At 40.1% G+C, this 14498-nt stretch overlaps 1 protein-coding gene across 1 annotated transcript in view; it reads left to right on the top strand.

Moving 5' to 3' along the window:
• Nucleotides 1-14498, top strand: part of RORB (RAR related orphan receptor B) — a 413952-nt gene that overhangs the window by 255213 nt on the left and 144241 nt on the right. Inside the window, exon 2 of the mRNA XM_069229117.1 lies at nt 6763-6848. Coding sequence (XP_069085218.1) covers nt 6763-6848 — 86 coding nt within the window. The remainder of the gene's footprint in view (nt 1-6762; nt 6849-14498) is intronic.

The raw sequence follows: 14498 nt of genomic DNA on the forward strand, positions 1-14498 counted from the left end.
TTCTTACCTGCTTTCTCAGTGGCAGAGTTGCAGTTATGATTCCTTTTACAGACCCCAGTAAGAGAAAGGCATAACGGAGCCCAAGGCTCCGCCTTCATACCTTTGTATTACAAAACATCCATTCAGACAGCACTCTAAGGATTTTATTCACAGAGAAAGTTATTTTCGCTGTTGAGAAAGAAAACAAACTAGCACTGGAAAAGCCCATAAGTGTTGCTCAGTATGTGAATTGCAAGCAACAGCCATTCAGCTGCAAGGCAAAAATGCCATATAACCTAATGCAAGCTAAGGAAAGGGACGCTCATACCCTGTTTTGATAGTGAAAAACATCTACATTTGAAGTCAGCCGCTGCATTATTGATAGCTATGCCCATGCGTCCACTAACTTTCCCAATGTTTGTATGCAACTGAAGGAAGCAGCCAAGATTGATTAACAGAAGCAGTGGACCGAAGGCAGAGAAGCGCCACCAGGTGCATATTCTGATGGAGCAGCATCACAGGAGCGGAGGGTAGTGGTGGGTAGATAGGGATAAAAGCAGAACTTTGCAGTACAGAGAAATAAAGCAGCGTCATAGCGTCAGTGAAGATTTGCGGGCATTTCACTGGTGAGGAAAACACCGACTCCCTGCGACACAGGTGTTGTTTGCCCCGCGTTGGTTGATGCTTAATTTTGTATTTTTGTTTTTGCTTTGCGAGAGATGTCCCCGTGTCCCTTCTCCCCTTTCCACCCCGTCGATACGCTTCTCGCCACTGACAACTGCCGCGCTGTTTAATTAGAGCAGGCAGCAAGCAAAAAAGCCCGTCAGCAAAAATGGCGCAGCACAAATGACGCAGCACAATGACAGTATGCTGGCAGGGAAGCAGGGTGTTTTATACTGAATGTGTGATGAGTGACCGTACGTTTCAGGGAAAAAAATATTGAATGCATGATTAATGACTGTACTTTTCAGAAAAATATTTAAAGTGGGATGATTTTCAACCATGCCCTAAACACTTTTAAAATGACCTACATAATGAATACCGAACCCTGATTCAGTTTGTTTATAGTACGTTTGTTTTTTTTGCATGTTTGGTTGCGGTTGCGCATTGAACATAGGCTGCTTCTAGATGCTGTTGTGTCTCCATCATTGCTACAGCGACTAATGTTAGAAATACATTGTTTTCCTAGTTCGTTGTTTATACAGGACCCTTTGTCGCCAGCCTTCCATTCGTCCACCAGCTTGTTTAAAACAGACGATATTTCGACTAATGAATTTTTTTAAACCAAAGTCAAATTATGGAGATTATTTATTATTAGGTACCTGATGGCAAACCGAGATAAAAACTTTGACGTCTATGAACATTAAAACACACGTATCTCAAACAGTCAATCATAAATCAAATAGAAGTTAAATATGAACATATAGAAATCACAGATCACATATCCTCAACATAAATCCAGGCTAATTAAACTCTAACCCAGCTTTGAATTAACTTCATATGCTTAAAGAAAAAAAACATCAGTACCTTCACCCAAATGCACTTTCAAAGAGGCTTCCTCTGAAACAATAACAAACTTTTTTTGTCGTTCATTTTGAGACTCATGGCGGTCGTCCAGGCCTATCAAAAATAATAACATTATGAGGTTTTCCTTGTTAACATGTGTATGTAAATATACATTTTATAGGCGTATTTCAGAGTAATGGTCAGGAACAGAAAACATTTACACTGAGCTTGGTGTTTTGCAATAGTACACACAAGCCACAGACTGCCTTGACTAGTTACTAGCATCAAATCTTAATACTTTGGTATTCAAAGTATGTTTCACTTTCTCAGAGGAACAACAGTGTTAAAGTTATCACAGAGCCTAAGAGTTAAGCGACAGAGCCACTGTAGATTAAAATTTCCACCCCGCCTACCAGGGTTATGTGTAGTTCATTCATTACCTTCTGCACCGTTTTGCTTAACTGTCCCATGTAATGTAATGTTGTCAGTGCTTAATTTGTAAATAGAAACGTGCTGGTGCCCAAAGCGCTCCTCTGAAGCTTCTGTCTGTTGCCTTTGAATGTGCGAGCACGAAATACTGAGGCAGGTAATCCTGAAGCCTTTCCTGGCCTCTTTATTCATTTACAACAACTCTATGCCCTTCAGCTCACTCTTAAAGCTTTCTGCTTTCTCCCTTTGTGACACTTTTTCGTTTTTATCTTCCTCCGTCTTTCCCATGTGTGTCTTTTGCTCGCTGTAAATGCTTGTAACAGAAAAATAAGTGCCTTCCCTCAAAAATAAGTGCTGGCATCCCGCACCAGAAATTACCAGCTCAAATTAAGCACTGAATGTTGTGGTATATAAAAGGCGCATGAGACCTGAGCTTCCTGGCTTTCTTACTGTTAAAGATGAGCAGCGACAAACTCCTAGTTACTCACTTGGAGGCTCACCCCAGTAACTAACTTGCCAGATTGTCAATAAATGTCTTCTAAGAGATAAACCAAATATATTTTTTTAATTTTTAAGCTATGTCTATATTAATATATTTTACTATGAATGAGGGCATGTACTTATTCTATTTTACTTTCCCTAATTATTGTGGCCTCTGTAATACTCCAATTAAAGATGAACCATTTACTTTACTATTTTTCAAAAACCAACCATTTATGTAATAGTGTTGATATTTTCCTCACTTCTTCAATTCTTTAAATTTGCACAGTAGTGGAAAGTGATGTACCGGTACACTGTGCATTGATATTATTAGTTCTCAATCTTCACTCTTCAAACACCTTGAAAAGTGATTGGTCAATTCACAGAGCAGGCAAGAACACAGCGAACTCAAGATCACACAAAGGGCTTGCAGCAGCAGACCCTTTTGTGAAGAAAGTTTCCTCCATCCATTAACGTGATAGACCCCCACAACAGCATACATGTTATCACTGTTAGTTGTCACATGCCTCTGCATCAATTTAGGATGTGCTGGGATGCATGTTATATGAGATGACACTTGTTGCCTGGGGAATTCATAATTTTCCAAAGATGCATCTGTGTTTGCAGGTTCTGATTATAAGCATACTTTGATGTCTGCAATACCCAGGTTTACCACTGTATCCAAGGTCTCTCTTCTTTCCCTCTGAGTCCAAGGCTCTCTCATTGTGTAATACTCAATAGTCACTCAGAAGTTGGGAATATGAGAACCCTTCTTACAGCAACATGGGACAAACTTAGAATAATTCTCCAATGAGGAGCAGAGAAGCATTTTCAGATCCACTAGCACGTGGAGGGCTAGAGAACTTCTCCCATAGCATCACGAAAGTAACAGCCCTTGAAGCCAGTCTTGAAAGATCTTCACCGTAGAGAGAACGCGTATAGTGTCTGACAATTGGGTTAGTCCTCTCTGCAAGAAAAAGAGCACAAAGGTATGGGGTGTATCTGGAAAAGGTATGGGTTTCGAGGTCCCAGTGCAGGTGTACATGGGAATTGCTAAACTGTGCATCTCAGATCTTTTACAGCACACTCTGAAATCCTTTGTTTTGAAGTAAGTTGGTTCTCTTCGCCTTACCTTTACGTTAGCCAATCTGATCTCCATCTCCCCTATTGAAGGCTGCAGTTCTGTAAAAACCCTAATGGATTTGATCTTCCCAGGATGTGTTCTGCTCTGTCAGTCAATTAACTGTAATGCATATCGACTCGGAGCGCCTCGGAAGCCTGGGTCCCGACACTCTAGTTTCTTTTAATTAGTTTGACTACATCAGAGCACCGAATCCATCATTCATTAGTCCGGAGGGCTCTTAATTGGTTTGATTTATTCAGATGCCTGTGGCACTGTCGATCAGTGAACCTGAGCTGTGTACTTACATGTTTTGCTTCATCTCAGTTGATGCCAACTTGCTAGGATAATGGACTGCGCTCTATGTTTGTGTGAATGGTGTGAATTGTGTACATGTGAATTAAAGACGAGATGTAATCAAGGTGTATATGTGAATAACTCTTGATGGATGAGATCTCAGTAGTCCTGAGCAGGGCTTGAGCCACGTCATTATTTCGAAGAATCGAGCGTTCTTGACACCGATGTCCTAATATTGGGATAAATGCAGACTTTAGAAAATAACGTGTCTGTTTTATATTATGCAAATGTTTTGTGCTTAAACTACAGTGCATGCCTAATGCTGTTAGTGAATTCGACAGAACTGCTTCATAACTTACAAAAAGGTGAAATAATGGCGTAGCCCTTTCCACTTACTCGAAACTTGGGAGCGGAGTTCTCGTGAATTTCTAGCAAAAAATGTACTTACTCCTGGACCTGACTCACAAAACATTTAACCACTGAATAAACATGCGTTCTGGCTGGAAATTACAAATGTGCCTCATGATTACATGTGTATTATGACAGCCCTAAAACGCTCTGCTAAATTTGCACCTGAATGCATCAGCTTTGAGTGGTGCACAATATGTGGCGAAATACACAAAAGTCTTCCTATTTCCACAGCCTGGGAACGCAGGAAGGAATGATTTTCAATGAGCATATTTTAATAAAAAGGGAATAGGAAACAAATATTTGAGACACTTCATTATTTCCGGAAACATACACATGTGCCATTGCTGTGTCTGCACACACACAATTCGCGAAAACAGGCAAATGTCAGAAATGTATTCAATCACTATGTATTTCAAAACATAGGCTCCAAAAGTTGTAGCTGATTTACACACAAATTTAAGAGTGTGGTGCACAGTTGTTATTTTTTCCTGTGAAATGAGGTACACTTGCACATCAAAGTGTTAACAGCTTCACTGATAATTGATTTCATTAATATATAAGACGGTGTATTAACACATTTTGCAAAATGGTGGCAATGTATTTAAAAGCGGAGATTTTTATTTTTTATCAATCACTGTTTCTCTCTCTTACCTCCATCATTCATTAGAGTCGCAGTCAGTTTGCACTAAATTGTGGCATATCATTGTTAGGTGTGCATCCAAGTAGGTTGCCTTTATGGATGTCCATGTACTGATGCTATTAATTAAAGTATATCAAGTGTGATTTAATCTTAGAGGCAAAGCACGGAATATTGTATGGTGCCCCTTGACTATTGTTTTCCTGCAGGATATACTGAGTGAAAAACGTTTGTGATGTGTAGTTAAAGCTGTTCTACAAAGACCTAAATATTGAGGAAACTGCTAACTCGGGGTTCATGTAGAACCCTAACGCAGCCACACTGCCCACCTGCGTTAACAATGTAAATTACATTTTATGAATGTGACTTACGTTTTTAGTGGAGTACACAACCAGCTTTGGTGCTTGTGCTCTCTCAAGTGGTTGCGAAAAGTCGACAGGTCCATCAATGCGTGCGGTGTCGCGAATAACATTCCCTGTAATGTGGTGTGTACGGTAATTGTGAGCGCATAACTTTGAAAGCAGATGCAGTGCTCAGCATTGTCGCACATATGCAACATATTGTGAAAACTGGGTGTACAGATCAAACGTTAAAGGTTTCTTTAAATCTGCAATAATTTCTGTGTCAGGTGTGCCATTTGTGTCCATTTCTAAAAACAGCGTAAAAAGCCAGCAACAAATGCCACTGGCACCCCGTCACCAATAGTACAGGAGTTTGTTATTTCTAAGGTATCAACTTTTACATTAGTGTTGTGTTATGCATCTTGGGATTTTCTTTATTACTATAATGAAAAATGTTATAAAAGCGGATAATTAGGATAATTATATCCTCATGAAACGAAAACAGTGCTTTCAACTATGTTGTTTCCTCAAATCGGCAGTTTAGTACATCAGGAATGATTTAACTTAATTAAAGATTACCAAGAGTATGAAGCATGTGCGGGAAACGAGCACCTGCACCTGGTGAACACTGCCATCATATGCCTATTTATGCACGGGGCACATCGGTTGGGTGCCCACTTTTCAATGCTACAGTGCTCTTGTAGGCTAGGGATTGATTTGCCAACTTAAGTTCAGCAAGTACAGCTCTCGTTCTGCTGCCAGTGTTGGCCCCGTCCATAATGATCAGTCCGTGAGGCTACTTGTATTGCATTTTTTGGGCCCTCTTACAACCTTCTTAGAACCCCAAGTCCTTAACTGATTAAATATACGGGCTCAGATGACGTCGGTTTCCTATTTTGCGTCGCAAATGCCTCAAATGCAGAAACCTAACCCTCCATTACTCCAGTAGTAGAAACATTTCCATGAAATAAAAATTCAAGAAGGTGTGGGCTTTTAGGTCATAACGTTTACTGAAAAAAACCTCTTTCCACTACACAGAGATGTTGACATTTCTTAAACTCTCCACTAAACTACCTTTCATCTCTTTTTGGCATACCCTACAAAAATCACTTTTTTTGTTTTTCAGGGATACCAGGGGTATGTACCTCAAACAGAAAGCGCAAAAAAGTGTTGTGGTGAAATTAAGATTTGTTGAGGCCTCTTTTTTATTGTGACTAGATATTGGAGACCCTGTTGTGTTCAGCACCACAGTTGTGCCAGGTACACTACTTGAACCAGTCATGCAACAGGGCCCCTAATCATAGAACGTTCCAACGGAACGGGTATCTACTTGCCATTACGTAGTCAATTTCAATCGAATCGAGCGTTAATATTTTGTAAGTGGTATTTTTCTATTATTCATGATATCATTCAGCAATTCACTTAAATCACCTGGAGATAAAAACATTTGTTGATTGCACATTAAACCTTCTAAAATACTTCATATGCAATGTTGTAGACAGTCAACAACTGGTAAATTAAAAAAGGACTCTGTATCAAAATATCTGTTTTCTTTATTTTAGCACAAATTGAAGTGATACCATGCAAAATTTGTGGTGATAAATCCTCTGGAATCCACTACGGTGTCATCACATGCGAAGGTTGTAAGGTAGGAGACAAAAATGATAACAATGTGTCTCTTTGAACTTGCCATGTACAATAAAAGAAGTTCAAAAGTGGTAATAAATTGGGGTTCCAGATTATTACATTTGTTTCATATGATTGTTGTTTTCCTTACTTATAGATTGTGAAACAATGTCTATTCTGCCTTGCGTACTTTATTTATCAACCCCCAAACCTCTTTAAATTGTATGTTGAAGTACCACAGTCCAGGGCATTTTTTATCCTCAGCTTCATTCATTAAACCAAATTATTGGAATAAAGCACCTTAAGTTAATCTATAGTGAATGTCCAAATTTACAGCACATTTACACTTCAAGAGTAAATGGTAATTTGATGTGGGGTATGGAGGAGGCAGATTCTGAATTTAGTTCAAAGATCTGAGCATTGGCCGTCCACTATTGGAAAGCATTATCTTGACTTACGTGCAATTTTTGTCAAGAATTCAGTTAATATGGTTTTAGATTCATTTCCAAATGTTCTTTTCTTTTCAGTTCTGATTGATTTTATGGAAACACATTATGAATTCCTTCTATGTGTGTTAAATTCAAATGTTTTAGACAATGGCTTTGCCGATTCTGCCTCAGCATCTTTTGTTATATCAACCTCTAAGGAGCAAACTCCTCTCCTTTGCCACATGGGTATGACATGATTTCAGGCCTTCTCTCACAAAATAATTCTCCAACATGAGTGCATTATTTTCTTATTACCAAGCATCATGTATCCTGCATTCTCAAAATTATTCTTTGAATAATGCTGAGCTGCGTATTCATATTAAGGGTGGCTCTGTTTTTGGTGACAGTAATTTCTTTTAATTGCCTCTCTAGTTTTCATCATTACAAACTAAAAATATCTACTTTAACATATACCATTGCTACTTCCCATAGAACTGGATTTAGAAGATTGAGTCTTAATAGCCAACTATAGGTTGAGACTTTCTTAATTATAATTAATATCAGATGGGTTTTGATCATCCAGTTGTTAAAGCATGTCTTCTGAAAACGTCCCCCTTAGCAAACTGTATGTTTCAGCTTGCGACCAGTCAAAAAGCAACCATGAGATGTTGACATTGAATGGCAATTGAATTCTATTTACAAACCCACTAACTCTAACAGTTCCAATAAATGACTTTATCCAGGAAATCCCCTGAATTTTGCAAATGTTAAGACAGTCAAAAAACTCAGTAAGTATTGAAACACATAGAATACATTGCGGATATATACCTTCATAGTGTACACAAAACTCCTTTCTTCAATTCAGATGGGGTGTAGGTCTGGCCAAGATAGTCTGAAAGAGCTATCTGCAAAGTTGGATAATCTTCTGTAGTACTCGCCTCCAAATTAAGTCCAGAAGGACTATATGTATACTAGATTTTCAGAATATTTATGTGAGATGCACCTAAGTCAAATGCAGTAACTGGCTATCCTGATGATCTGGAATGGGTCAGACCTTCCTGACTGTTTGATGGATACCCTTGTACTTCGGATTTTAGATCTCCCCATCACACACAGCTCTGTCAAAGGTTTAACACCACCTTTTCATTTTACTGTGGATGCTCTGGTAGAATCCTGTGCCATAAGGTCAAAGTCTAATGTTTTGTTTGTTTTTTAACACCAAAGAGCTGCTGGGCTAAGTATGGATTTTTCTCACTGCAATCCACCTTGATCTCTTCTTACCCCCGTAGTTTTCAACTATCATAAATTTCCGCTATTCAAAATCTTGACAAATACAGTCCAGACAGTCACTAAAATGCAGTTGACGGTGAGAGCATTATTGGAAATTCTTCCACAGTGATTTCAAGTTTAAGCTAATATAGTGTCTTGGGTAGCATTGAATCATGAATGAAAAACATCTGCCTCAATCTCAGTGATGCTAAGGTTTTGGCCAAACCTTATTGAGTTCCTTTGACCATGCACAGTGAGGGTGGACCACATGGTGACCAACCCCCATTGTGCAGGTCCTTCGGAGCTTCAAAGCCACAAAGCGTCTAACCAGCCTGAAGGGGCCAACCCATGCTACAACCAGGCCCTGTGCCCAGCCCCCATGAAGCATCCAGCCCCAAATTTGCATAGCCCTCAGTTGTGCGCACCAGATGTTGGGTGTAGTGGAGACTAGCTGCAGGGCCTTTAAGCAGGCCAGGCCTAGTTCCCAACCATCATGGCTCATCCAACCATCCAACCCCACTTTTGCACAGCCTTTGGCCCGGGCTGGCCACAGGGCCACAGGGCCTGGTCTGCTATGCAAGCCATTACACCCAAACCACCATGGGGCACCATCGGCCATGCTCAGTGTGGGTTGGGCGTAGAGCCTGGCCTATGGCCTTCCAGATATCTGTAACATTTTCTAATGGTTAATCTCTTCATGTAAAACCCAAGCATCTCTTTAAATGCTAATTTCTCAGAAATGGACGAGCAGATTTATGCCAAACCACAAAAACATACTTCCTGAGTAAACTTCCAACCTTTTGCCGAATTAGGTGTAAATCCATTCAACTGCTTTGTCTTTATCGGAGAGCAAATATTCCTATGGAAATTAACATAGAAAATCACATGTTGAGACCCAACATTTTCTTCACCCTGCTTGACAAGGCGCAGAATGTCCCATGAAGAAGACAAAGTGTATGAATCCTTATTAGAAAAGTTTCATGCAGATTTGTGAAACATCACCAAAGTTAAGAAAATCAAAAATACCTTTTCCATGGAATATTTGACTTAGCTATAACTAAACAGTAATGACCACTACTATCTAATATAAATATATATATATATAGTCACTGAAAAAAACAAAAGTTACACAGACGTTACGGTTAGGTTTGAATGTACTCCTACAAAACCATAGAATTTCAGCAATTAGAGTTATTTCAAGTAACTATAGCCCGCACCCTAAGGTAACTATAACTTGTGGCTGCATGCAGGGAACAGAGATGAATGTTTCAGTTTTGGACAGCGGGACCTACTTGACAGCTCCCACTGTCAAAAACCAAAGTGTTTGCCGTGGCTTGGCTGCAGCTGCAAAGCTGCAGCCAAGCCATAGCAAACAGAAATGTCACGCCGGCAAGGTGGTGGTCCCCCTTGCACTCCATAAAACAAATCCCTCTGGGACTTGGCCCACCCAGGGTGTAAAAAAATGAAGCACATTCTTTTTTTGAAAAAAATCGTCAGTTTAATGGATCCGCCACCAATTGCGGTGAACATTTAAAAAAAATGGTTTTTAGACCTGGGAAGTCCCTCTGGAACTCCACCACCAGATCTAAGGGGTCAGAGTGTCTGTACCATGGCCCCTTTTTTAAATTTTTTTTTACTTTTTTTCTAGGACTCAGCAGCCTAGTCCCAAGATAACTGACAATACTTACTTGTTGAAGAGTTGTTACCCAATTGGGTCTCAGCATGAGATCTGGAGGTCTTGGGAATCCTATGCACCCCTAGATATACATATGTGTTTTTCACTTAATTTCTCAAAAACTACTGAACAGAATTAAATAAAAACAAAACAAGCACTCTTTCTGGACCAGGACATACCTTTCTGCCAATTTTGGTGTAATTCTGTCCAGTAGTTTTATCTCTATCGCTGTTCAAAATCCTATGGAAAAATGAATATCGAAAATGTGTTTTGGGACCCCCCTTTTACTCGGCCCCTCCTTGACGGATCACCCCAAAACTTTCCAGACAGCAGCTGACCTGACTGTTAAATTGTTTTGGAAAGTTTAGTGAAGATTCGTCAAGCGGTGCCGAACAGATAGGCAAATAAAAAACGCTTTTTATATAGAAACTAGGTCCTAACTATAACTACCTAGTGGCAATCTCCACTAGGTTATATATTCCTTGGGAGGAAGTATCATTTTACTAAAAGAACATATGAAATTCCAAATGTGTCCGAGCATTTTCTTCTAATATTTAGGATTTTGTGTGATATTTGTTTGGATTTCCGGGTCCACGCTGGACTGCCACTATTGTAAGCCCTGGGATTCCGGTATCTGGGCTCAGTGACATATATATACATTTTCACTGGAAAAAGCAAAGGTTACAGGGACATTATAGTTTGAAATTAGAATTAAAAAAAACATAGAAATTAAATTTAAAAAAACAAAGGTTACAGAGATGTTATAGTTCGGCTCACCTTTTATACATACAAAACCATAGAAATTCAGCAGTTATAGTTACCTGAGCTAACTATAACTTGCACCTCCGTAATGCACTGCTTATGTCCTCATATATTACATCACTCATCACATGGTTAGTGACATCACTAATGACATCACTGATGACATTTCAAATGATATGACTTATGACATCGAGGGGGTGCAAAGAAAAAAGGCGCGTCCCAAAATACATCTTTATTTCAATGCATTTTCCATAGTCTTTTGTGCTGCACGTAGCAGCCAAATGGCTGGGCAGATTTGCATGAAATTTTGCTGGATTATATATTATCATGTGCGGATGATATGTATGGGTAGCAGAGGTAAGTAGGTAAGCACTTTACAGTTATAAGGCATTTAAACTTAGTTATATCTGTTGTTGCTGTAGTTTTCTGAGATTTTGCAAAATCATGCAGTAAATGGTGATGACAAGTCATTATGTGATTGGCTAAAGACATAAATCAAAAGCAGCTATTTTGTTTTTATCACATTTAGGCTGTAGTCTGAGTTAGGGGCTTTTATGTAGGTAAATATCAGGTTTTACATTTTTCTCTGATTATTATTAGTAAAGTGGCAATACGTAGCAAAAAATATTTATAAGTTTCTATATATTTTTTTACATTTACAGATTACCACGGTACTTCCTAGGAAATTAAAAACATTAAAAAAATAAATATGTTTTTTTAAAAACACTACAATAGATTATATCTCACAAATATAGTGTAGTGCAGTGTATGTACATTTTTTTCTCAAACTCTCTTTCTTGATTTTCAGACCACAGATGTACAAACTGTTTAACAATAAACTCATTACAAAGCTTTAATTCAGCATGTCCTAATCAATCACATCCATGCCCTATAAACCCCCAACATCCCAAAACAATGGGAACAGAGAAACAAAACTATGTGCATGTGAGGGATAGACTGAAAGGAATCTTGTTTGTGAGAAGTGGAAGTTGGTGAATTCGGCGGAGCTGTGGAAACTTAGCGGGGTCAGGAACTCCACCAGAGGACATGGATGCCTACAGCTGGAACAGATGGAGCACTCCCATACGTGAGGGGCATGAAAGGGCAGGATGCCTATGTACAGATCTTTCACCAAGTGGCCCCATTTGTAGTTGAAGCATTTTTGAAAGTCAGTGAATATGTCAGTCATTCGCTCCACAGTGAGGCCATGCCAGAGATGGGCATGCCACTGAGAAAGTGAGGGTCTTCAGGTTTCTTCCAGGCAGCCACCAGGGCCATCTTAGCTGCTCCCAGGCCAACCAATAAGACAGATCAGCCTGCGGCTGTTTGATGTTTAAGGGATGTGTCTCGTAAGCCTAGATGGACAAACTCCGGTGTGTGTGTGGTAGAGGGAAGCCCAAAATCTCCCTCCTTTGTGCTAAGATCTCCAAACAATAAGGGTGGATTGCGTGGTAGTCCCACCAAATGTGGTGAAAATCTCCCAAGAGCCCACATCCTCTCCAACATCTATCTGATGTCCCAGGAAGAAAAAAAATATGTTTGGATGAGTGTAGGTGCCAATCATAAAGGACCTTGTAGTGTGTGTCTCCTAACCCCATTGATTTATTGATCTGGGGATATTGCATCAAAGTGTCTTCCATTGATCGGTGGTAACCGTTGTCCATAAAAATTAGTCTGAGAGAGGCATGTATCTAGGAGCAGCATAACTGACAGAGAAGGCCAGGAGCGAATACAGAAATGAAATACAACCCCGGTACCCCTATGGACACTGCACAAATTTCTCTATGAGTAGTAGATTCCTGGTGGTGGCCTGCCTCACCTCTAGCAGCATCACTAAATGTTTTAGTTGGTTGTAATAGTGGAGCTCTGTGATTGGCAAGTTTAAACCACGGCAACAATTATCAAACATAAGGATTTCTCACCTATGGAAAAGGTCTGATATAGTTAGACATCCTCCCTTTCGCCACATCTTGAAAGGTCCCCGGCTTAAGGCCGGTGATAAAGCCGCATTGTAATGTATGGAAGTGTAAGGTGAGGAAAAGTCGTCAGGCTGTGTAGTCAGGTTGCCTCATCCCAAACTTTTAGGGTCTTTCTAGTCTATGTACTTAAGTAGGCATTGGCCTGGCAATCCGATCTATGTTTTCATAAGATATCCCAAATCGTTGATCCTGACACCACTGTGTTCGTATGAATCCAATATGTGTCTGACTCTGTCAAGGACCACTCTAGTGAAACAGTGTGTAGTCAGATGTGGCACAAGGTCACAGCTAAAACTCTTATAGAACTAAGGAGTGAGCCCATCAGGTCTCTGAGATTCGTGTAGTTTAAAGAACTCTGTCATCTTCTGAACTTTATCCGCATTAATAGATTCTTCTAGACTTTCATGCTGTGTAGGTGTCATTTTAGGGAGGGACACCTCTTATTGATATTGTAGTTGTGTACGTTTATCTGCAGTACCAGCAGTGTAGAGGGTTTTGTAAAAGGATTAGAACACTCCTGCTGTTGGAAACAGCCCTTTCTGCAGGGTATCCCCAAACTTGTTGCTTTTTTTCTCCTCCTATTTTTCTGACCCGCTTTTTTTGGCTTTAGGACTTTGGGCACTTTACCACTGCAAACCAGTGCTATAGTGCACTTGCTCCATCCTCTAAAACATGGTATAGCTAGTTTACACCTGTTGGCATATTTAATTTACCTGTAGGTCCCTTGTAAAGTGGTATACTATATACCCAGGGCCTGAAATCGAATGCTACTAGTGGGCCAGCAGTGCTCCACCCCGAAAAGTAGCCTTCCCAAACCTGTCTCCGGGCTTCCACTGCAGTTCCTGCATGCACAGTTTACTGCCACCTTGACTTGTCATTTCAAACTACTTGCCAAGGCCTAAACTTCCCTTTTATTACACCCAAATGACCCCGAAGGGGGGCCCTAGGTAGCCTTATGGGCAAAAGGTAAAGGTAGGACGTGTATCTATATGTTTTGCATGTCCTAGTAGGGACAAACAGGCTATTTCATTTTTCACTACTGTGATGGCTGCTGTTCTTATAGGTCAGCATTGCAAAGTCTAATTTATCCTATTAAGTGGTCATTTCTGATCTGAAAGGAGTAGCGTGGCAATGTTTGGTTTGTTTGGAATGGTAGTGAGAAATCCTGCTTACTGGTGTAGCTGGCTTTTACATTACTATGTTGGAAATTACACTTTTAGAAAGTGGGCATTTCTCTGCGCTTATAACACTGTGTTTTGCAGTCTGACTCCAATCCACATCTAGGACTGAGTGATAGTTACACTTTGTGCATACTTGCCAGACAGCCGCAAAACAGGAAGGGCTAGGTGTGACAGGAGATACATATGCATTCATCTGCATACTGATAGTATTTCTGGGCTGGGAGGGGGAGAGGTCATTCACACCTTTCATGTAAATATGTTGTGTCCTGCCCTCAGACAAAGACCTGATTTATCTCCTACCAATGTCTGGAGCCAGGGCTGGGTTGAAAGGGGTTTGTTGTACATTTTAAATAGTTCCTTTGACGTCACCCCTTACAT

The sequence above is a fragment of the Pleurodeles waltl genome, chromosome 1_1, assembly GCF_031143425.1.
Source record: "Pleurodeles waltl isolate 20211129_DDA chromosome 1_1, aPleWal1.hap1.20221129, whole genome shotgun sequence".
Taxonomy (NCBI): domain Eukaryota; kingdom Metazoa; phylum Chordata; class Amphibia; order Caudata; family Salamandridae; genus Pleurodeles; species Pleurodeles waltl.